General features: G+C 37.2%; 1 protein-coding gene across 1 annotated transcript; it reads left to right on the top strand.

Annotated features, from left to right (window-relative positions):
- The first annotated feature begins 6,845 nt into the window (after positions 1–6,845).
- Positions 6,846–7,823, top strand: LOC121256736 (NDR1/HIN1-like protein 26). The gene has a single exon (XM_041157618.1). The coding sequence runs from the start codon at positions 6,945–6,947 to the stop codon at positions 7,572–7,574; it is 630 nt and encodes a 209-aa protein (XP_041013552.1). The 5' UTR covers positions 6,846–6,944; the 3' UTR covers positions 7,575–7,823.
- The last annotated feature ends 18,176 nt before the right edge of the window (positions 7,824–25,999 follow it).

The following is a 25,999-nucleotide window of genomic DNA, read 5'->3' as shown; positions in this document are numbered from 1 at the left end:
TAATATCTGGTGTTTCTATCCCCTTGTTGTAGCCAGGTAACCTTAGCTCTTTGCTTCTATGTCAAATGATCTCTTTCCAATATGTCTTCAATTTCCTTTTGCAAATGTTTTCTTCTTGCATTATTTCTTCTGTTTGTGACTGCTGTAAATCTTGTAAAGTTTGAAATTTCTGTGTCAATTTTCCTTTCGAATCACAATCCTTCTTTTTACTCCACTTCTTTAATTCACTCATACATCCTGCCAATTTCTGTTGTATTCTCCCTAATCACTCCAACTGATTCCCATTTCCCTGCCAAGCTGTCGAAATAACATCCTCACAATCAGAATATGTTGACCACCTATCTTCAAATCTACTCGCATGATGGTAAGTCCTATTTATATCTTGCTGCATATTTAAAGAGATCAATATAGGACAATGGTCAGATGTGGATGTTGCCAACACTTAAACCTCACCATTGCCAAATTATGCACACCATTCAGAAGTTGCTACTGCTCTATCAAGCTTTTCCTTAGTAAAAAAGTGATCTGATCTGTTATTAGCCCATATATAATTGCCCTTTTGGAAACCCACATCACTAAGCATACAGTCTGCCAGCACATTTCTAAGCCTTTCCATCTGCCTTTCATCTCTTCTTGCTCCCTCATATGTCTCACTTTGATATATGATTTCATTGAAATCTCCTATACAAAGCCATCTCCTAGGATTTTGCAATTTCAGATGTCTCAACAGATTCCATCCTCTAATTCTTTTTTCTGTTTCAGGCTCCCCATGAAATATCTTTCTGATCAATCCATGCATTGACATGTCTATGAGAGTAAGTATGAATTCTGAGCCTAGTCTCATCATCCCATAACACAGCTAAGCCTCCACTTTTGCCTACACCTTCAACTGAAAACAAGTTATAAAAATCCAATCTACTCCTAATCCCCTCCATCTGATACTTCTGTATCTTAGTTTTCATGAGAAACAAGATACTAGGCATATAGACCTTAACCAAATGATTAAGATCTCTAACTGTCCGAGGGTTGCCAAGCCCTCGGCAGTTCCAGCTTATAAGCCTCATTTCGCCCGACGGGGCTGATTCATAGCCTCCGCCGATATATTCAGAACAGATTCTACAACTTGTTTTTTTCCCTCTAGCTTCCTAATTATTTTCTAAAGCAAAAATGATGTTTCCTACCTCAGTTTTCCTTTTCCTAGTAGCATGAGAGTCAACAGGCATCAAATCTGCAGTACTCTGTCCCCTTGCCCTTCTCTTCCACCTATTCACACTTACCTCATTCACTTGCTGTATCTCAACATCGATCAATTGCTCATGTTGAGGTTCTGACTTGTTTTCCTTTGTTTGTGTAAATGAAACTGATCTTGACTCCGAGTCTGCATCCTTGTGGCTATTGTTTTGTATATCCATGATCAACAACGGTACCCCTTCTGAAGTTTTGAGATTACCATCGCAGCCACTATCCTGCCCATTTATACTTTCTAAGTTCTCAGTATCTTCTTTTTCTTTCAGATTAATATTCCTTAAATTTTGCTGCTCTTCAGACCCAGGTTTAGATAAATTAATCATTTGCTTTCGTGAACTACTTCCATAGCTAGAATTAATTCTTGAACTGGTTGGGCTTGAACCTAAAGTAGTTGCTTGCATCCAAGATCCATACTGAGTAGTGCTTATTTCTCCAACTAAATTAGAATTTCTAAGCTTGCCTATACAGCCACTCAAAGCATGTTGAATCATTCCACAATTAAAACAAAACCTTGAAAGCCTTTCATACTTGAACTGCACAAACCTTCGTTGACCTATGAGTTCTAGAATTTTTCCTCGAGCTAAGGATTTCATCAAGTCAACTTCAACTAAAACCCTTAACCACTTTACCCAACAATCTTCATTATAGTCTGCATCCACCTGAAGAACAATACCAATAGTAGATCTAATTCTAGCCCCTACCTCTTTGTTCATACATGCCAAAGGTAGATTATGTAATTGAACCCACAAATTAGTATGAGTAAACAGAAGTTCAGTAGGTGGTGTGAAGCTCTCAAATCTCTTCAAACAGATCAAATTTATATCAAACATCCAAGGTTGTTCCTCCCATATTCTACTTAAATCAGCCTCGGATTGAAATTCAAAAACGTATAGGTTCTCTCCCACTTCAATGATCTTAATACCTACACAGAATTTCCAAACCTTGGACATGGTATTCTTGAAGGCCTCTCGGTTTATCTTTTTTTTTTTTCAGTTATTAATTTTCCCACTAGGCAAAGTTTACCTCTTTCCATGGTGTCTTCAATATCTTCCCCTGTGATCGCAACTTTATCTTTTTCATCTTCAGTTAGTGATAAGTTACTCCACAAATCAGCAAGAACATCTACCATCTTCTTCTCAACCTTTCCAAACTTGTTCTTAAGTAATCACACTCTTGGAACTATTAAAATTATTATCCACATCTTGCCTTGGGCAAACAAACCTTCCATCTCAGTGAAGGATATCCGTCCACCTCGCTAGAGACTTCTAGAGTCTAGTGAAAACTATTTCCTAAATTCTATTTTTATAAAAGAAGATTGTACGATTTTTTATATTATTTCACTTTTAATTAAGATATAACTTTCTTTTAAAAGGGCTTAGAAATATGTACGAAACTTTTCTTATTTTTTTAAAAAACAAATTTAAGATATATGTCTGCCACGTGGACTACTTCTGGGTAATAGCTGTGGGTACTCATCAGCAGGACAATGCATACCGTGATTTTGCTCCATGTCATTAATTAGTCTTTTCTACCTCGTTTGATTATGTAAATAAGATAAGTTGAGAAAAAAAATTAAAATTAAAAATAAATATTATTATAATATAATTTTTATTTTAAAATTTTAAAAAAATTAAATTATTTATTATATTTTATATAAAAATTTAAAAAATTTATAATAATTATATGAGACGGTAACCATTATTAAAACTTAGGCTAAATATGTGAGAGAACAATGTGTAATGTGTATAAGCTCAAAGCTGAAATTACTATTTTTTACTGTTAACCTGGAAACAGTTCACATGAAAGTAGCAAATCTACGAGACAAAAAGTTTCTGGTTCTGTTTGTCCTACACGGGATGACTCCTCGACAAAGCACAGGGAGTGCTGCTACAGGGAAGCCCCTTGTAGTGCACGAAACGCGCAAATAGTGCTGAGGTGGATAAGTAGAGGAAAATCGCTCTTTCATCCTGCCGCCCAGGTTCATGAAAACAAATAAATAAAACTTCTCCTGCACTAACAATTCGTCCGTCCTCTCGCAGCATTTCACGTGTCCAAGAGAAGGTAATCACCTCTCCCTCCCTCTCTCTCTCTCTCTCTATGCAATACGTGCGTAAGGGAAGGAATTTGTAAACATATTTTTCTGGATAAAATACATGTATAAGTGATCTGTAAACATTTTTTTTTAACAATTCGAGATTAACCTCTTTGCATTTTATCTTTATTTGTATGTGTACTTAGTGATTTTTAACTAAATTGATAACATTTATTTTATCTTCATTTGTATGTGTATACTTTAGGCCTTCTATAGCTCAACAAACATGAAAAAAAAATGCAGAGCAGCAACCATGACCAAGATTTGTAGTATTATTTTTCTTGAAGAAATCATTTTTATGTACATCCTTGAATTTTAAAGTTGATATGATGGTTTTTAGTTGTATAGATTTGAGGTGAAATTGGAAGGAAGGGTAAAACCAGAGCATGAATGTTGGTCTGATGCAGATGCAGCAGCCAGGGCCGGCTCTTCCATTAGACGAATAAGGCAATTGCCTAAGGCCCCTACTGGAAGAAGCCCCCTAAAAAAAAAAGTCAAAGTATAATTTTTTTAAAAGAAAAAAATATATGTAATTAAAAAAATTAGTTAACCCAATAACATAACCTCAAAAGTATTAAATAGATATTATGCCGTTATTAGTTTTAAAAGTATCCCACATAATAATTATTTCAAGTACTCTCCTTCTAACAATATACTTCACTTTTGTCATTATTAATTTAATATGTAATGTAAAAAATTAAAAATATCAAAGTCTAATTTTTGAGTGTTCATAAAATTGTTTTGTATGATCCTTTGAAAAGGCAAGAGCCTACTTTTTTTTTTTAAATGTCTAGGTTATTTATAGAACTTTATTGACAATAATGATTATAATTGCTTTCAGGACTCTTTTATATACTAATAATATTTCAAAATATTTGTGAATAGTAGTGAAATAGTTTGAATTAAGATATTTTATTGAATTTTAAGAAATGATAGAAAAAAAGTTGAATTTCAGAATACCTAAAGCACGTCTTATAAAACTAGATTTAATAAAATCTTCTAAATCGACAATTTTCTAATAAAGATTAAGTCGATTATTGGTTGAAAATGTAGTATAAAATCTTAATTAGTAATTTTACTTGACAAACGATTGAAATTATTTTTAAATAAAAATAGAATGTAAAAATTAAAATTAAAATAATTTTATTTAATTTTATTTTTTTAAAAAAATAAAACCTTAATAAAAATCTTAACCTTAGGCCCCGAACCTATTGAGCGGCCCTGATAGCAGCCATGGTCGAGAAGGGTTTGATGCTCATGGTTGAGAAATGCTGCTGATGTTCGTGGGAGAGGATGGTCTGAAAACACATGAAGTTGTGTTTTAAAGGAGGATAAATTAGACATTTTATATGTCCTGATGTGGAAGGTGTCCCATTTCGTGTTTTATAAGTGTTATAGCATTTTTCATCAATTATTGCCACAGTTATCTTTAACTGGAGCATTTCAAAATATACATATATCATAAAATTAAGCTGTGAAAGTAACGTCAAAGATCTCTAATAACGACAATGGAATTGTTGTCAACTCTTTTGATCTCTCAACGTTTTATCTTATATGAACGTTTGTTATATGAATGATTTATTGTATGTATGATAAAAAAATATAAGAAAATAGAAAAGGAGACGGAGAAGAGAGGAGGGAGAGAGAATTTGAGGGTTACATTTTTACTATTCTCCAGTATTTTTGAATTCATAACATCTGTCGTTATAAATAGGTGAATGAGGTCAGATAAAGAATTAAAATACAATAAATCAACAATATTAATTGATTTATATAATAAACTAAATATGGTAGATAATAAATCATATTACCATACATATGTTATTATGAATATATTCCATCATAAGTAGGTAATATTATTTTAACAAGGGTAATGATATCCTTACACTTCCTTTGCTACTGCTTTATTATCTAGTTATTTTTTTTCTCATTTGCTAATTGAATGTGGATTAACAATTCCAAAATATGACATTCTCTCATTATCTAGAAGAAAATAATTTTAATCAACCAATTTAATCATGTAATTTAATTAAAAATAAATTCAATTTTATAAAAATTTACCTTCATTTGCTCTTTGAGTTAATCTTTATAAAATTAAATTTATTTTTAATTAAATTACACGATTACGTTAGTTGATTGAGTTTATTTTCTTTTAGATTATGCAAGAATGTCATATTTTGAGATTTTTAATCCAGATTCAAATAGTAAAAAGAAAAGAATAGTTAAGTAGTAAAATAGTAGTGTTGACGTCGTGCTTTGTACACCTGGCCTCGTTTCTTCAACTAGGGACAAGGTCCTATTATCCGCACACAAGGGAAAACAAAGGGGTGGGGGCTCGGTGGGGGCTGGGGGCTTTCTAATGCCAAAGTTAGTCGATTGTCTTAGTAAGCCGTGTCTTTTTTTGCTTAGAGTTAGAGTTTAGAGAGAGATATTTGTACCAAGAGAACAACTCTTATACGAGGTCCCCCTGCCCAGCGGGGGCGATATCCGGTTCTCGATGTCAGTGGATTCACGTCACCCTCCCACTGTAGCCCAATCAAGATCTTTTAATGCGGCGCAGAACCTGGGGTGGCGCCATAAAGGGGACATGTAGTTCGGGGGTGGCGCCATTAGTGCAGCATGGCTCCCTAAGTGGTATTTTGCCAGTAGATGATTAGCGTTGTTATTCTTCATATCCTTTGTCAGAAAATGCAGGACTGCTCACATTTCCCGCCCGCTTGTCGATGCAAATCTTTTATTGCTAGGTGTCATAGGGGACGTCAGGGGCGACGAGTCCCATCTGTCCCTGTTAACTAGTTTTCCCGCGCTATGCCCCCCTCTCTGGTTGGCATAATTCGGAGGCTAAGCTCCTTAAGTGACATCAGGGCCGTTAGGGGGATGAGGCTTGGGCTAAGATGGGCCTCAGATGTCCTACCTAGGCCTTATCCATGGGCTGGTAGGAAAATTTCTCTTCCAAGTAGTAAAGAAGGTGTAAGGGTTACCCTTCTAACAATATGTACGTGTCTTTGAAAAATAAAAACATTATATACTATATCCCCCGTCTTACTTCTATCCCATGTGACGTCTGATATTATTTACTAAATCTTGAATTTATCATTTGAAAAAAAAGAATTGATTAATTTAATAATTGATATATATATATATATATATACCATCACATAATCAATACAATGATAAATTAAAAGTGGAATGAGAGTATATCATCTTTTACTTGTCCCGCACAAGCTTGGATCTTTTACTACTTGTGGCTTGCGTGCCTTTTATTTGTGCAGGGTATCCACGACAAGAAGTTTATACAACGTTGTTAAGAGGCAAGCGACAGCAATCTATTAATTTAATGGTTTGGATGCATAATTAATCTTATAAATCTACTTTAAAGCCATGAGTTTAAAAGTCTACATACAACTATACAAGAAGTTACACGCAAATATCTATGGTAATGGGAGTAGCTGCCAGTCAAAAGCAACACAGTGCAAAATAATTGCTGCTTTCTGCTGCTTACTTTCTTTATAACCCCATCCTCTCCTCTTCCTTAACCTCGCCAACTTCCCCTTCCTCTCTCTCTCTCTCTCTCTCTCTCTCTCTCTCTGCTTGCTTCCTGCAAATGTCTCAAGTCCTCATAAAGTCTCCTAAACACTGCGCCAAGCAAGGACTGAACATCGACCAGCATCACAAGAAGCTATTCTTCTTCTTCTCCTCGTTATTCACCTCGATTCTCTCACTTATATTAGTCATCTGGCTCATCTTACGCCCCTCAAAGCCTGACTTTTCCCTAAGAGAAGCTGACATCTACCAGCTCAACCTCTCAGGCTCTCACCTTCTCAACTCCTCCCTCCAACTCACCCTCCTTTCCAAGAACCCTAACCAGAAAGTTGGCATTTACTACGATGAGCTTCAAGTTTATGCCGATTACAAGGGACAACGGATAACAACCAATACCTCTCTTCCTCCTTTCTACCAAGGACATCAAGACAGTAATCTGTTAACAGCTTCTTTGATAGGAACGTGGCTTCCTGTGGCTCCATCTTTTGGCTATGAAGTTGGACGTGATCAAACCGCCGGAAAACTAGTTCTGAGCCTGAAGGTGAACGGCCGGCTTCGGTGGAAAGTGGGGACTTGGGTTTCCGGAAAGTACCGGTTCAATGTGAATTGTGTTGCAGTTATGGCTTTACCAGCCATCCCAACAGGTCCCTTAACTTCAAAGCAGGGTTCTCACTGTGCTACTACGGTTTGAATCTGCAAAAAATTCGACTACAGTGAGTTGTGCTGCCTCTGTTTTTGGGTTTGTATTGGGCTTGCTTTTAACCTAGTTTGCTGCTTAATTCTAAGCTTTGTACATTGATTATGATGGACATGATTGAAAGTTATATGATTATAAGGATGATTGAAAGAATGAAGATTTATTATAAGCTTGTTTGGGTATATTAATTATCATTGTAAGGAGGATTGAAAGAATGAAAATTAAGCTTGTTTGGGATGTTAATTGTTGATCCATCTTCTTTCTCTATCATACTTACTTTGTTTCCGGTTTCCATGTGATGAGCAAAAGAGTAGGAGAAAAGGAGTTTCTTCTCTCTTCTTTTTATTTTTCTCGCAGTTTCATTCTTAGGTGGGTTTAGCAGAATGGAAGGATGATGGTGGATTGTTTCAACTTTGATTCGTCGTTTATGGGCAGAAGAAAGAGAGGTCGATAGATAGAATTAGGGATAGGGGAGATTCCAAAGGAGAAAAAAGAGGGAAAAGAGGGGGAAAATTGAGAGCTTTCTTGGCCAAGGAATCTCCAATTTACATGTCAATCCCTCACTTTCGTTATTAGACTTAGTGGAAGTGCTGTCCCCCATCGATGCATGTATAGCCGCAACTAATGAATCCGAATGTACCACTTACGAATTCTTGAATCTTTTTATGATACTGCTGACAATGACAAGGTTAGGTAGTAAATGAGATCTCATATTATTTAAAAAGAAAAAGTTCTTATTCTTTATAAGATTCTAATGAAGACTCTAATTATATCATTAACTAGTCATTTTAGAGTATAAATTATATAATTTGAATTTTCCATCGGAATCTTCCACATGCATGCAAAAAATAAGAGATATATAGTACGTGTGATTCACTTCCATTATAAAATTAATGGAGTGTTTTTTTTAACAATTTATATACCACTTTTCTTGACAAAAATCCCTTCACGGTTTTTTCATTAAGCTCAAGCAAAATGGCATGATGCAAGAAAAAAAATTAAAAAAAGAAAGAGAACGTTTTTGGCAAGTGGCAACCCATGTATCGCTCCAGCTTGAAAAGCTGTCGTCTTTTAGATTTGTGTCTTTTTGGTGCCCCCGTCCGTGCTTGGCAAATCTATGTTGATTGTGATTGCAGTGCGCCAACAAGCGTACAAGTTACGCAGCTTTTTTTTTTTTTTGGGCAACCACTAAATAGAAGGAAAACATCAGATATGGACAACAAGCTGTTATGATTAGCATCGCTTTTCAGAAAATCAAAAAGAAAATAAAAGAAGGGAGAAAATGTAAGGCCACAAATCTAAGAAACGAATGAAAGAGTGATCAGGAATAAACTGGTATCAATGATGGGAAGGAAAGGTTGCTTTCAGGAGCTAGCTAGTGATCTAGAGAACTTGGTAAAGGTTGTAGCTCAAATAATCCCAACGCCGATGAGCTGGTTTAGGTTAGATTTTATGGAGATGAAATGATTTTAAATTAAAATTAAAAGTTAAATAAATTAATATTATTAAAATATTATTTTTTAAAATTATTATTAGTTTGAAGATTAAAAAAGTTTAATTATTTATTATATTTTATTTAAAAATTTAAAAAAATTATAATGATGAATAGGCCAATCCAAAACAAATCCGGGCCGAAACTCGGATTGCATAAACCTGAAACTACAATCTGGTAGTTTTTTTTTCCCTTTCAATTTGAATGTTTTGATTTGAAAATTATTGTCCATCTCTCATTTAATGTTTTGATTTGAAAATTATTGTCCATCTCTCATTTATCTTTGGTTGTTTGAATTTTAAGCATAGGAATTCTTATCATTTTCACGTATAACATGGGTTCATATTAAATATAGTGTAGACAAATAGCAGGTATTTTGCAAGCTATACTTCCACTTTTGACGTTACCGATGCATACTAACTGCTTCATTTTTACCAATGTTTTTGAAAGTTTTTATTATCTTTTTTTGGAAGTTTTCTATCTTTTGCATTCTTGATAGGTGTAAATTTACTTTCTAGTACATTTGCATTTAAAGAATTTTCAGATAAAAAAAAAAAAACTTAAAGGAATAAAAAAAAAAAAATCAAAACATTCAAACTGAAAAAAAATCAGGTATCGGGACGTTGTAAATCCAGACTCCAGTCGGAGTCTGACTTGGGCTAACCTAATTCGAATTCTGGCCTGGATTTGAAACTCGGGTTTTGGTTTGGATATATCTGAGTTTCCGAGCTAGAATTCAGATGAACAGTCTTAATGATGAGATGAAATGAAACACTTTTATTATCCAAATATAATCTTAGTTATCGTTTAGATGGAGAGTTGAGATTAGATGAATTAAAATAAAATATTAAAATTAAATAAAATAATATTAGAATATTATTATTAAAAAATTTAAAAAAATTAATGATGATGTGAGATAAAACACTTTTACTATTCAAACAGAGAATGCAATGTCTGAGCTAGTTAACATGGACGACGTACGTTTATGAACATCCCTTTTGATCTCCTAGCTTGCAACAGCTAGCAGAAATTCATCCTTTTCATGGAAAGGAATCCTTAAAACCAAAATGATTTTAAAGGAGGGTAGGCAATGACAAGTTGAAATGGATCCGTACTGCTGGGATCGCTTTCAGGGAGTGGAGTTCTCTCACGGGCAGCATGACTTTCGGCCTGTTCGTCTGGAAATAACTTGGTTGCCAAGGATCCGAAAATTTGGGATGATAGCTGAAGGATCAAGAGTCTGATAATCACTTTCTCTAATTCAAACGACCGTTGTACTTAAGACGCAATTAATGACTAATCACAAGGAGTTGGAAAATAAAATATTGATTATTTAATTATTACTCCTATGGACTGTTCCAGCCGTTGCTTGCCAATATGTGTCACGGGGACAATTATTACTAATCACAAAGGCAAGACAATGATGCATGTGACGGGATAATGTTGCTCATTTGATAGATAATCTAATATTAATTTGTAACATTCCTTGCAAGGGTCCAAGCCATATATGATATCATAATATAAAAGGACTCATCAATAATATAATTGAAATTCTATTAAAAATTATTATAAAATGCAAGAATTTCTCCGTTTGAAATAATAGGGGATTCTATATATATTACATCAATTATTCTATATACAGTCAGTAGATACAACTGGCGTGCAGTCATCCATGTCACGTCAGATTTAAAATGAATTATTCATCTCTCATCAGCTCACTCTCTCTCATCAGTTCGGTATTTCTCTTATTAGCTCTCTCTCTCTCTCACTCATCAGCTCGGTCTTTCTCACTCATCAGCTCTAGCAGCTTGGTCTCTCCCTCTCCTCAGCTCTCTCATCTCTCTCATCAGCTCGGTCTCTCTCTCATCAAGTGTCTCCACATCAGCCACATTTGCAAGCCGTTTGCACCATGTGCTTGCAACAAGCGTTTTTCATACCACATATACATTCAACACTCAATATGGTATCACACACTCCTATGGAAGGCTGGAAACTAGAGAAGATTTGTAGTAATGGTAATACCCGCATGGTGCGGGGCAGGGGTACCCTCCCCCGCACCCCACCCTGCAGCATGCAGGGTTGGGGTTTTTCCCCCGCCCCCGAGAGGCGGGGCGAGGGAAAAAAATCTCATCCGACCCAACTCCAGCTTAAGCCAGTACATTGTGTTTTAAAAAAAATTTAGTCTAAAAATATTTTTTAAGACCCAAATTATAATATAATCTAAATAATAAATTAAAATTTATAAATATAAAAAGAACTTAAACTCATTAGAGTTAGATTTTGGATTGTTTTAGCCTCCTAGGCCAACCTTTATATAGGAGATCAATACAATATAATAGTAATTCTTAAGCAATGTGAGATTTAGCCTAATTTGTAGGACCAAATTCAATGATGGTAGAGAGAGAGAGAGGGATATTCTCCCCTTTCTAATACAATCCAAGGATTTGCAGTTTGTATACATGGACTGGCGCACCAAATTGGGCCTAGGTTGAGTCCAAATTATAGTTGATCAATCTGTTGGAGTAGCTTTAGATATGAGGGGAACGTACTGAAATTTTCTAATTTATTTTGGTAGATGAGATAAGAGAACTTTTCACCTAAAATTTCATCTTTGAGAAATCGTATATAATTTTGCAAGAAGCCATTCATTTTTCATTGTTATCAGAGAGTTTCTATTGGTTATAATAAGTACGTACAAAGGTTCTCTATGATTAGAAAAGCAGATGATCATAATGTTCTTCAGGATCGAGGATCGATCGAATTATAAGATGCATGCAACTAGCAGTTGCTTTGCAGATCAATCTGATTAATTCCTATATTTTCGCATTTTTCATATAAATTTGGAATATAAAATAAGACGTAACACTTTTTAATCGTACGAGTTCTAATTAAATGGGTTCATAAATTTATCATTATATATATATATATATATATATATATATACAGTACTTGGAATGCCTTGATCTTCTATATATATTCTTCATTTTGTCGATCATCATCGGCAGCTAGCACTACGAGAATTAATGGAATAAATTAATAAAGAAATGAACTTGTTTATAGTTATTTAGTCCAATCTGACAATTGTAGACCATAGTGTAGAAGAAAAGGATCGATCATCTCCATGATCTCCATATCAAATATCTCAACAATAAATTAATATTGTCTACACTGCCAGAAAACAGCTGCCATGTAGATGAAATTTGACAGGTCTGGTACAATAATGCAGCATGTAACCAAGCTTATTAATTTGTTTTAGTGATACCGTACGTGAATTAAAGTATCTTATATTATATTTTGGGTCAGTGAGAGTTTAGATAATTGATTTGCGAGCTGGTTTATTTAAGCGCAAAACACATACACCACACATGATCAGATCATCCGTTACTATAAAAAAATATTTATATTATGATTTTACTATAGTTAACGTGGTCCTACAGTAAATCTACAACATAAGTGCCGTGTTTACAAGGTACTGACAGCTTATAATTAAGTAGCAGAGCAATAAAAAAGAGAAATATTATGCATCACATTACAAAAAATTTGACTTTTAGAGATGAAATTTATTAGGGACGAAATAAAAGTCATTTTTGGATATAAAATTTACATTTTATCTCCAAAAATACTCGAGCTACTAAATTCGTTCAAATGAAAAAATATCCATTCGAACAAGATATTTTGTGACGAACAAAATCGTCTCAAAAAAGGAAAACCGTTCGAATGGAACAAAATATATTCGAACATGAAATTAATGTCCGTTCGAACAGTATATAATCTGTTCGAATAATAATATTGGCGGGAAATTAATTTATTTTTTTCGGGATAAGTTAATAACCGTTCGAACTTAAATTTCTTTGTTCGAAAGGATAGAGATTCAATTAATTTTTTTATTAGTATGGATTTGTGCATATATTTTTCCATTAAAGTAATAAATATTTTTTCCATTAATTTGTTATCATTTTCAAAATATAAAAATGTATATATATTATATATTATGATTTGCGGTGAGTTAAAATATTTATAAATTTATAAATTACTTTTATGTAATTAACTTCAAAACTTTATAATGATTTCTTTCATATTAAATTTATATAAATAGAACTTTAAAGATAGTATCATTTTTTATATTATCATGAACGGCAAGTAAAATTAAAAAAATAAATAAAGTAGTAAACACTAGAAATAAAAACCATACATTAATTACATCTCAAATATATAATGTTTAATACAACATAAAAAGTAAAATAATAACTAAAACGATCATAATTATTGATTCCTTAGTATATCAACATCCTCTTGCAACATTTTAATAGATCCTTTCAGATCCCTAAGTTTCTCCATGATGGGCGCAACGAACTCCACAAACAGAGATCGTACCTGATCCAAAGTAGTCCCAGGAGGCTGTCTCTCAACAGCGGCAGCACTACTAGAAGTTGGATCTGTGAGAGGATCACTAGGCTGTTCTGGTGCAGTCTTCCGCAAGTGCCCCTGACTCTTGCTGAATGTGATCTTGTTAAGGGGCCCCATCTGTGGCGACCTCCGCTCAGTAGCCGACACTGTAACCCACGATCGGAATAGGAGGTTAGATATCAGCAGTGCAAATGGTAGACTACCTCTATTGGAAAAGCGTGACTCCGATCGAATGCGGAGGAATAAATACAATGCCAGATCAATGGGATCCCCTCGTGCTATCTGCAGCAAAAATCTGGCTCGATCGATCCCGAAATTAATCTTGTGTTTTTTCGGATCGATGTTATAGCCAACAATCAAATTAAGCATTCTAAAAAATCCTATACAATCGGCCTGTCGGATCACCTTGCTCCCATCATATGGAGGAGCCAATAGGTCTTGCACTAGCTGACGCACCTGATCGTCTGTGAGACCATTATCAGGTAGATCATCATCCTCACTACCATCCGAAGTAGCATCCGAATCTACATTTGGGGCTAGCGTGGAGGATGCGGCCGGTGTGTCGGAATTAGATGGTGCAGCCGCTGCTCCCCGTGTAGCCGTTGCAGGATTTGCGTCGGTTATACAGGGAATGTCAAGGAACTCAGCAATAATTCGGAGAGAGAAATTAATACTCACTCCCTGGACTGATATGGTGTAGAACAGAGCATCAGCGCTAAGTTATCCCATGGCACGGTAGAACTCATCGACCATCTCTGGATATGCAGTCCCTCGCTGCTTACAGATCGATATCCATCCCCGCTCGGTGAAGATGGATTGTATGCTCTGTCCCTCCCATGAAAGATCGGAAAAGTCAGACAAAATGATTGGACGCTCGACAAGTGTAGAGCTCGTCTCCGGAGCATGAGCTACTGATCCACTACTTTGGCTGGGCTGATCTCTCGCACGTTTTCTTCCGCTAGATGCCATTGATATACTGTTTAACCATAATGAAAGTAAAAATATAATTAACCATAATATTTAAATTATATTATTGAAGAATTATAGTATATTGAACTGAATTGAAATAATTCTTTCGAACAGAACATAGTCTGTTCGAACTAGAAAACTCTATTCAAGTGGACTGTTCTGTTCAATTGAATAGAGTTTCTTTGTTCATTCGAACGAACTTATTTTGTTCGAACAGAAATAATGCTGTTTGGCAACTAGGAGTTCGAACGGACTAGAGTTTGCTCGAACGGAAGAAGCCAAACAGCCATGGCTGAGTCGACTCAGCCCTGAACTGAAAAACTTATTATCTAGATGTTATGATAAGTTATTATAAGTTATGATAACTATACAATTTAATATAATTAATATAAATATAGATATACTGGATATTAATTATATAGCTACTATAATGTAAGTATTATATAGTTACTATATATATAGTAGCTATTAGTTATATAGCTACTACAGTGTAAGTATTATAAGTTATAATAACTATACAAGTTAAAATAATTAATATATATAGTAGTTATTAGTTATATAGTTACTACAGTGTAAGTATTATAAGTTTTGATAATTATATAAGTTATCATAAGTACTATAGTTAAAATAGTTAATATAGCTACTTCAGTGCAAGTATTATAAGTTATAATAACTATACAAGTTATCATAACTATAGTTATTATAGATTATATCACAAGATAGTAAGTTATATAATATATAGTACAAAATAGAAGACCAAAAGTATATATATATTAATAAGTACTATATATTAATAGTTAGTATATAGTATAAGTATTATATTAACTGTTAGTGTAACATCTCGTATTTTAGTATATTTTCACTGAATGATTATTTTTAATAATTCAAAAATTTATTCTCTTATTTTATAATTATCGGATATTTTAAATGGGTTATTTTATGATCTTTAGATTGTGAAAATTAAATTGTTATGTTTTCTTAATATTTATTTACTGTTGTACATTTAAATTGTTCTTCTTTTAAATTAATTGATTGTGGGATTTAATTATTTTATTTTCATTGTATCATTACGTTTAATTTAATTTAAGTGATTTGCTGTTTTAAAATCATTCTCATTGGATCATTTTCTGTGACCCAAGATGTGAGGATTGTACCTCATTTCTTTTCCCCACTTTTCCTTTTCTCCTTTTTCTTTTCTTTTTCTTTTCTTTTTCCCCATTTCTTCCTCTTCCTTTTCTCTCCCCGCGCGCGAAGCCCCTGCGCTCCCTCTCTCCCCGTCCGATTTCTCCTCCACCCAACCCGCCGCCGAGAGCCGTCCGTGACCGACACCGCCCCTTCCGTTCACCTTCCCATCGGCCGGCGACCTCACCTCCCAAATCCCAGCCCCTATCTCGTCGCCGATAGCCACCACGCGCAACACCCAGCCGCGGCCTTCTCTTCTTTCGCGCGCCGCCGTCGCACCACCTCCGGCCACCATCTCTTCACCACTTCATCCCCGACCTCTTAGCAACCCAATGGACCCAACCCCGGCTCCGATCCATCACCGGTGAAGCACAACCAAGCCCATCTCCGATTTTGACTTTTTGGCCTTAAAACCACCCTTTGCGCCGCCACACACGGCAAACCACTACCACCATTGGCTTCACCGACCTCTTTAGGCCCTACCCTATCAATTTCGGGTCTTAGTTTGTCCCCATTCAAAAGTGGGTATTTGAGACCCACGGCGACAGTGTATTTTACACTGTTACGTTGCTGAGTCACCACTTCTTGCACATCCGAGATCCTTCGAAAATCATATTATAGCGCTGTAAGTATTTTTCCAAATAAGTATCGTGATTTAAATGTATTTTTGTACTAACCCATAGTATTGTGATCTAGTTGGAAATGCCGGACTGAGTCTGAGGAGTTCGGGGGTCTGATGGATTATAGACGGAGTTGTGTGTTTGGTTAGTATTGTGAATTGTTGGTTGTTGGTTTTGGTGTTGTTCATTTACATGGCATATTGCACGCATGATCATGTTTGTAAAGGAAACTGAGTTTTCGTGTACATGCATTCATGTTCATGTGTTTCATGAAAACTGGATTTTCATGTGTTAAAGGATTTTTGGGTGCGTGTGTATCACGACCCCAAGCCGAGATGGGGTATTATCTCGGTGGAGCTCATCTGGTCACTCGGGAGCGGAATATACTGAGTGACATCCCCTAGATTGTCGCTGGGCGACGATGGGATCGGACGAGATGGTCTCGTGCCGACTCCGTGGCCCCTCTGCTGGTGGGGCTAGAGGATGCTTGGCCACGTACGCTCTAGGCACGGAACTGGGCATCGCTCGTTGCGTAGTGGGTGCTTGGCCACAAACGCGCTGGACGCGGAACTGAGCATCGCTACGAAGCCAGGACGTGCGGATGATCCCTAAGGGAGATCATGGTGCATTGGTTAATGGAATAATGAGCTGTTTTCTGAGAAAATAACGTGTGTTGATTAAAAGGTTTTTATGTGATTCATTTTCTGGGAAAATGAGATTTTATTGATTTGGGTCATTTTCTGGGAAAATGACAGAGTATTGTTTTTGGGCCAAAATGGAATTTTGGCGTGTGTTGAAAAATATCTATTTTCGGGGAAAATAGTATTTTTTGGATTTAATGCATATCTCATCATATGCATGTATGTTGATAGCATTAATGTATTTTTATCTCGTAGTTATTTAGGTTATACTTACCTACGGTACCATCTTGTGGTAACGCAAATTTTGATGCAGAGGAGGATGAGGGTGAGCCTAAGGAGTTGGCTCCGCCCGACGAGTGATTAGATCACTCGCATTTTGGTTTGGGACTTGTAAATATTTATTATGGATGACTGTATAATTTTTAAACCTTTTAACTGATTGTTTAAATTGTATTAACAATTCTGGTACTTAGTTGTATTAATTATCCGCTGAGTTGTTTTTGTACACTATTGCATGTACACACACTTGGCACTAACGTTGGGATGTGTGACCCTGTTGTCATCATCCCGGCGTCTCGATTCCCGTGTCTCTTTACTTGGGGGTCGTGAGCGCCACAGGTGGTATCAAAGCAGTTCGGCTCTGAGAAAACCCACATGTCCCTTAGGTGAAGTACTAGAAATATTATTTTAAAAAAATATAAGTTAAATTATTTATTTTAAGGTATCATTTAATATGGATTTGTTATTTATTTTGTTTATGTTATATTATTTTATTTTACTTTATCTTAGTTATTTCAATGTTACTTTTGTTTTGTGTTTGATTTTGTTCAGGTGTTTAAACGGAGTTAAAGATTGCTATGACAGGAAGATGGTGAGACCAAGAAGGCAAGCTAATGAGCCTGAAGATGAATTACCAAGAGGTGATGGAAATTATGCCATGGCGAGGGTGTTGAATAGGATGACAGTGTTCCTTCAACAGCATTTCCGACAGCCGCAAGGAGATTTAAATAAAGCTGTCCAAGTTGGGTGCACCTATGAGCGCTTCCTAGCGCATAGGACTCCTGCCTTTACTGGGGAGGAGGATCCACTGCGAGCTAGGAGGTGAATAGAAGATCTTGAGAGAACATTTGAGGTTTGTGGGTGCACGGAGGCCCAAATGGTATTGTATGGAAGCTATATGCTGCAAGGTGAAGCGGCAAACTGGTGGCAGACCAAGCGGCAACTCCTAGAAATGGAGTTGGGATCTTTTGCTGCTGTGTCCTGGTAGCGATTCAAGAAGGAGTTCGACGACCGTTTCTTTCCTGTTGCGGTGAGACGGCAAAAGGCTCGGGAATTCAATTATTTGGTACAAGGAGACATGACGGTCGAGCAATATGCTAGGAAATTCATGGAGCTTGGGCGATTCGCTACTCACCTCATTGCCACTGAGGAGTTGCGAGTTGAGCGTTTCCAGGAGGGTCTGCACCATGATATACGCAGACAAGTAGCCTGTCTTGAGATTGTGGATTTTCAGAAATTAGTAGATTTGGCCACTATTGCGGAGCGGGAAAATACTTTTGTGGTAGGCTCCCCTCCAAGCCAGAAGAGGCGGAGTTTTGCTGGTGAGGGCAGTAGTTCTAGGTCACCGCATAAGTTTGTACAGAGGACTGGGGCCCGTTCGCAGGCAGCCTCTGGGGTTCGTGCAGGAGGTCGAGCTCCAGTTTGTAGCAGGTGTAATAGAGCCCATGAGGGTGACTGTGGCCAGAAAGGGATCCACTGCTTTAGATGTGGCCAGTCATGTCACTTTGCTCGTGAGTGTCCCAGTCAAACTCAAAGAAGTCAAGGAGGACAAGGAGGTCGACGAGGTGGAGGAGCAGCCAGAGACAGTTAGTTCAAGCCCGAGTATATGCTGTGACTCCTGGTGGTGTGGATTATGGGGCTTCAGAGACCCATGATGCTGGGGTGATTACTGGTATGCTTTTAATTTAATTGTTGGACTTGATGTTTGGTATGAGTTGGTTTTTGGATTTATCTGGTGTTTGTGTTTGCTTCAGATAGAGTTCGTCTATATGATTTTTATGCATGTACCTTGTTTGATTCTGGGGCGTCTCAATCTTTTGTGTCCCCTACTTTTGCGTGGATGTGCAATCTAGTCACCGAGCCGTTATCACAATCCTTGGTAGTGACTCTTCCAAATGGTGAGCTGGTGTGGTGCTCCAAGGTTGCTTTAGGCTGTCCTTTGGATTTTGGTGGGAGGACATTGGATGCAGATTTGATTGTATTCAAGTTGCTTGGATTTGACATAATTTTAGGTATGGATTGGTTGCATCGATATTCTGCAAATATTAATTGTAGAAGTCGGATAATTGGCTTACAACTTTCGGATGGAGAGTATTTGGAATTCGTGGGAAGCAAGTTGAAAGCAAGACCTGCAGTTATATTCGCAATTCAAGCTAAGAGAGACATATCATGTGGAGCAGATGCTTTTTTGGTTCAAGTGGTGTCTACACCATCCGAGAATAAGTCTTTAGTAGATATTTCGGTTGTGGAAGAATTCCCTGATGTATTCGTGAATGAGTTGTCCGGATTGCCTCCTGTTCGTGATTTGGAATTTGTTATTGATTTGGAACCTGAAGCGGCTCCTGTGCATAAGGCTCCTTACCGTATGGCACCGTCTGAGTTAAAAGAGTTGAAAACTCAATTGCAGGAACTTGTTGATAAAGGATTTATTCAGCCTAGTACTTCACCGTGGGGAGCGCCTGTTTTGTTTGTCAAGAAGAAGGATGGTACACTCAGAATGTGCATCGACTATCGGGAACTTAACAAGGTGACTATCAAGAATAAGTATCCTCTTCCTAGAATTGATGATTTGTTTGACCAGCTTCAGGGAGCAGCTGTCTTTTCGAAGATTGATTTGATATCAGGATACTATCAGTTGAGAATAAGAGATAAGGACGTGCCCAAGACTGCTTTCAGGACGAGGTATGGGCATTATGAATTTAAGGTGATGTCTTTTGGGTTAGCTAATGCCCCTGCCGCTTTAATGGATTTGATGAATAGGGTGTTTCGACCTTTTTTGGATTCTTTTGTGGTGGTGTTCCTTGACGATATTCTGATTTATTCGCGAGATGTGGAAGAGCATGCTTGTCACCTTCATTTGGCACTTGGAAAGTTAAGGGAGCATCAGTTATATGCTAAGCTAAGTAAGTGTGAATTCTGGTTGGAAGAAGTTAAATTTCTTGGACATTTAATTTCCTAGGAGGGAGTGGCCGTAGATCCTAGCAAAGTGGAAGCTGTTTTGTCGTGGCCTCGCCCTTCAACAGTTCGTGAGATACGGAGTTTCTTGGGACTTGCCGGTTATATCGAAGATTTGTGGAGGGGTTTTCTCGACTATCTGGACCTCTCACTGCTTTGACTAGAAAGAATGTTGAGTTTATATGGTCTGATAGATGTGAGAGAAGTTTCCTAGAGTTGAAGAGAAGATTGACAACGGCACCTGTTTTGGCACTTCCGGAGCCACACAAGCCATTTGTGATTTTTAGTGATGCATCTAAATTCGGGTTGGGATGTGTTCTTATGCAAGAAGATCGAGTTGTTGCTTATGCATCTTGGCAGTTGAAAATTCACGAGAGGAATTATCCCACCTATGATTTGGAATTGGCAGTTATAGTTTTTGCTCTTAAGATTTGGCGGCATTATCTGTATGGCGAAGTCTGTGAAGTCTATACCGATCACAAGAGTTTGAAGTATCTGTTTACTCAGAAAAATCTCAATATGAGGCAGAGGCGGTGGTTAGAACTAATTAGCGACTACCAATGTGAGATCAAGTATCATCCTGGAAAAGCGAATCTAGTCGCAGACGCTTTAAGTAGGAAGTCTCAACAGGTGGAAGAAGCAGAGTCATCAGATGTGGATTCTCTCCTTTCCGGGATGAGGAGACTCCTTATTGAAAGTGCGCAGCAAGAAGAATTATTATCTTCGATTTTAGACGTCCGGGTTGTGGATTTTGAAGAATTGAAGACTATTCAAAGAAGGGATCCAAAGTTGTTGGCCATCAGAAAGAGAGTCAGAAAGTCTAAGGGACCCTTGCACTATAGTCTGGATGAGGATGGTATCCTTCAATTTCGGGATCGTAGGGTGATTCCTCGAGATTCAAAATTTAAGGAGCGAATTTTGGCAGAGGCTCATGCGGCTCCTTATTCAGTTCATCCAGGAAGCACGAAAATGTATCGAGATTTAAAGAAAAATTACTGGTGGGAAGGAATGAAGGTGGATATTGCCATGTTTATCGAGAAATGCGACACGTGCCGTCAAGTTAAAGCTGAACATCAAAGATCTGCTGGTAGGCTTCAACCTCTCCCTATTCCTGAGTGGAAGTTGGATGATATTTCTATGAATTTTGTTGTGGCTTTGCCGAGAACTCCTAGTGGAAAGAATTTAGTTTGGGTGATTGTTGACCGGTTGACCAAGAGTGCCCATTTCTTGCCTATCAATAACACTGACTCTTTGGGTAAGTTGACTCGGTTGTATGTTAAGGAGATAGTGCGTTTGCACGGAGTGCCCAAGAGTATCGTGTCAGATCGGGACCCGCGGTTCACGTCCCATTTTTGGAAGAGTTTGCAGGCAGCTTTAGGCACTAAGTTGAAGTTTAGTACTGCATATCACCCACAGACAGACGGTCAATCAGAGCGTACTATCCAGACTCTTGAGGATATGTTGCGTGCTTGTGTCTTGGAATTTCAGGGGAGTTGAGAGAATCACCTGCCACTAATTGAGTTTGCTTACAATAACAGTTTTCATTCCTTCATTCAGATGGCCCGGTATGAAGCTTTGTATGGGAGGAAGTGTAGATCACCGTTGTGTTGGGATGAAGTTGGCGAAAGTAAATTGATTGGGCCTGAAATAATTCAAGAAATGAAGGACCAAGTTCAGTTTATAAGGACTAAAATGGCGGAAGCCCAAAGTCGCCAAAAGAGTTATGCAGATACAAGGAGAAGAGACTTATCATTTGAGATAGGCGATTGGGTTTACCTTAAAGTCTCTCCGATGAGGGGGTTAAGCGCTTTGGCAAGAAGGGTAAGCTTAGTCCGAGGTATGTTGGCCCTTTCCAGATTATAGAGAAAGTTGGGCTAGTTGTTTATAGAGTTGCTCTGCCGGATTATTTTGGGGATGTCCATGATGTGTTCCATGTGTCATCTTTGAAGAAGAGTTTTGGACAGCTAGAGCCGCGTTTTGTCGACTATGAACGCATTGAACTTCGGCCTAATCTTTCTTATGAAGTTGCCCTGACTCAAATTGTGGATTGGAAAGAGCAAAGGTTAAGGTCTAAGAAAATACCTTTGGTGAAGTTGTCGTGGGGCAATCGATGGCTCAGGATTTCTCTTGGGAGAGAGAAGCTGACATGAGAGAGCAGTACCCTTATCTGTTCGATTGATTCTGGCGGTATGTTCTTAAGTTTGCTCCTAGTTGAATCTTATTCCTGTCTTAGCCTTATGTTTGACCTTGCCAATTTCGAGGATGAAATTTTTTTTAAGGGAGAGGATGTAACACCCCGTATTTTAGTATATTTTCACTGAAGGATTATTTTTAATAATTCAAAAATTTATTCTCTTATTTTATAATTATCGGATATTTTAAATGAGTTATTTTATGATCTTTAGATTGTGAAAATTAAATTGTTATGTTTTCTTAATATTTATTTACTGTTGTACATTTAAATTGTTCTTCTTTTAAATTAATTGATTGTGAGATTTAATTATTTTATTTTCATTATATCATTACGTTTAGTTTAATTTAAGTAATTTGCTGTTTTAAAATCATTTTCGTTGGATCATTTTCTGTGACCCAAGATGTGAGGGCAGTACCTCATTTCTGTTCCCCACTTTTCTTTTTCTCATTTTTCTTTTATTTTTCTTTTCTTTTTCCCCATTTCTTCCTCTTCCTTTTCTCTCCCCGCGCGCGAAGCCCCTGCGCTCCCTCTCTCCCCGTCCGATTTCTCCTCCACCCAGCCCGCCGTGAGCTGCCCCTGACCGACACCGCCCCTTTCATTCACCTCCCCATCGGCCGGCGATCTCACCTCCCGAATCCCAGCCCCTATCTCGCCGCCGATAGCCTCCACGCACAACACTCAGCCGCGGCCTTCTCTTCCTTCGCGCGCCGCCGTCGCGCCACCTCCGGCCACCATCTCTTCACCACTTCATTCCCGACCTCTTAGCAATCCAATGGACCCAACCCCGGCTCCGATCTATCATCGGTGAAGCATAACCAAGCCCATCTCCGATTTCGACTTTTTGGCCTTAAAACCACCCTTTGTGCCGCCACCCACGGCAAACCACAATCACCATTGGCTTCACCGATCTCTCTAGGTCCTACCCTATCAATTTCGGGTCTTAGTTTGTCCCCATTCAAAAGTGGGTATTTGAGACCCACGGCCACATTGTATTTTACCCTGTTACGTTGCTGAGTTACCACTTCTTGCACCTCCGGGATCCTTCGAAAATCATATTATAGCGTTGTAAGTATTTTTCCAAATAACTATTGTGATTTAAATGTATTTTTACACCTACTCATATTATTGTGATCTGGTTGGACATGCCGGACTGAGTCCGAGGAGTTTAGGGGTCGGATGGATTATGGACGGAGTTGTGTGTTTGGTTGGTATTGTGAATTGTTGGTTGTTGGTTTTGGTGTTGTTCATGTACATGGCATATTGCACGCATGATTATGTTTGTAAAGGAAACTGGGTTTTCGTGTACATGTATTCATGTTCATGTGTTTCATGAAAACTGGGTTTTCATGTGTTAAAGGATTTTTGGGTGCGTGTGTATCACGACCCCAAGCCGAGATCGGTAGAGCTCCACTGGTCACTCGGGAGCGGAATATACTGAGTGACGTCCCCTGGATTGTCGTTGGGCGACGATGGGATCGGACGAGATGGTCTCGTGCTAACTCCGTGGCCCCTCTGCTGGTGGGGGCTAGAGGATGCTTGGCCACGTACGCGCTGGGCGCGGAACTGGGCATCGCTTGTTGCGTAGTGGGTGCTTGGCCACGAACACGCTGGGCGCGGAACTGAGCATCGCTACGAAACCAGGACGTGCGGATGATCTCTAGGGGAGATCATGGTGCATTGATTAATGGAATAATGAGCTGTTTTCTGAGAAAATAGCGTGTATTGATTAAAAGGTTTTTATGTGATTCATTTTCTGGGAAAATGAGATTTTATTGATTTGGGTCATTTTCTGGGAAAATGACAGAGTATTGTTTTTGGGCCAAAATGGGATTTTGGCGTGTGTTGGAAAATATCTATTTTCGGGAAAAATAGTATTTTTTGGATTTAATGCATATCTCATCATATGCATGCATGTTGGTAGCATTAATGTATTTTTATCTCGTGGTTATTTGGGTTATACTTACTTGCGGTACCATTTTGTAGTAACGCAGATTTTGATGCAGAGGAGGATGAGGGTGAGCCTAAGGAGTCGGCTCCACCCGAGGAGTGATTGGATCACTCGCATTTTGGTTTGGGACTTGTGAATATTTATTATGGATAACTGTATAATTTTTAAACCTTTTAACTGATTGTTTAAATTGGATTAACAATTCTGGTACTTAGTTGTATTAATTATCCGCTGCGTTATTTTTGTACACTATTGTATGTACACACACTTGGCACTAACGTTGGGATGTGTGACCCTGTTGTCATCATCCTGGCGTCTCGATTCCCGTGTCTCCTTACATGGGGGTCGTGGGCGCCACAATTAGACTTGTAGGACATTATATATTGTCAATTATAATATAAAATAGTTGGTAAAATATATAGTTATTATATAGTATATAATATTAAAATATTTTATAATTGGTTCGAACCCAAAAACGTTCTGTTCGATAGGTGTTATCTCGTGGAATGTGTTTGGAGGGAAACTTCGTGCCAAATACTCTGAATGTTAGTTTATTCGAATGTCAAAATTCGTCATTCGAACGCTCCGCAAGAAACAGTGTTACAAAAATACCCTTTGACATTTGAAGAATCTGCCAATGAATATTCTGATTTGTTAGTTCGAACAAACAAAATGACACGTTCGAACATGAAATAAATAGCGGCAGAATTGGCGCCTACTCGAAATTTTCGTGTTCGAATGGATAAATTTCCAGTTCGAACGGGAGTTCACAGATTCATATACCTGAACCTCCCGTTCATTTTCACAGTTGATGAATGTTTAATAGGAGGCTGAGCACGACTTTGTGATTTTGTGTGTGTGAAAGAGTTGTGGAGAGGGAGATATTCACAGACTTAGTGAGAGAAGGGATTCTTGAGAGAGAGAGGAGAGGTTCGAACAAAATGTATGTTTTTTTTTTCTATGTTTTTTTGTATTTCGAGTTTCATGAATATTAGTTTATTGCACATGATTTAGGTTTTCTCATAATGTGTTTTTTGCTTATGTAGGTATTGTGAATTGATAGTTTTGTTTGGATTGCTTAAATTTAACGTAATATTTATAATTTTTAGATTTTTGATAATTTATAGTTTTTAATTAATTATGTTAAGATGCATGCTGTATATTTGTGTTTGTGCAATCCCATTTAAAATGGGCATTCTGACAATATACATCGTATGAGATTGTGATTGTGAAAATTGTGTTTTGTGACAAATGTTTTCTCTATTTCGTGTATGGAATCTGGGTTTGGCCCATTCGAACGCTATAATGTTAGTTCGAACGGGATCCTATGGGAGTAGAATATTGTTCGAACAGAATCCAAATATAACAAAAATTATAAATGAATAAAATATAAAAATATAGATTAATATAATATAATTACAACATAGTTTATGTAAAATTAAATTAGAAATTTAAAATATAGATATAACATGGCAATTAATGTATAAAACTTATAACAAATTTAATTAAAAAATAATATAGTATAATTACAACATATTATGCACTAAAATTAAATTAGAAACTTAAAATATAGACATAACATAGCAATTGTCAATAGTTAAATTAATGTATAAAACTTATAACAAATTTAATTAAAAAATAATATAGTATAATTACAAAATATTATGCACTAAAATTAAATTAGAAACTTAAAATATAGATATAATATAGCAATTGTTAATAGTTAAATTAA

This window comes from Juglans microcarpa x Juglans regia, chromosome 3D (assembly GCF_004785595.1).
Source record: "Juglans microcarpa x Juglans regia isolate MS1-56 chromosome 3D, Jm3101_v1.0, whole genome shotgun sequence".
NCBI lineage: Eukaryota > Viridiplantae > Streptophyta > Magnoliopsida > Fagales > Juglandaceae > Juglans > Juglans microcarpa x Juglans regia.
The sequence above is the reverse complement of the archived record's forward strand: the minus strand, read 5'-3'. Positions and strand labels throughout refer to the sequence as shown.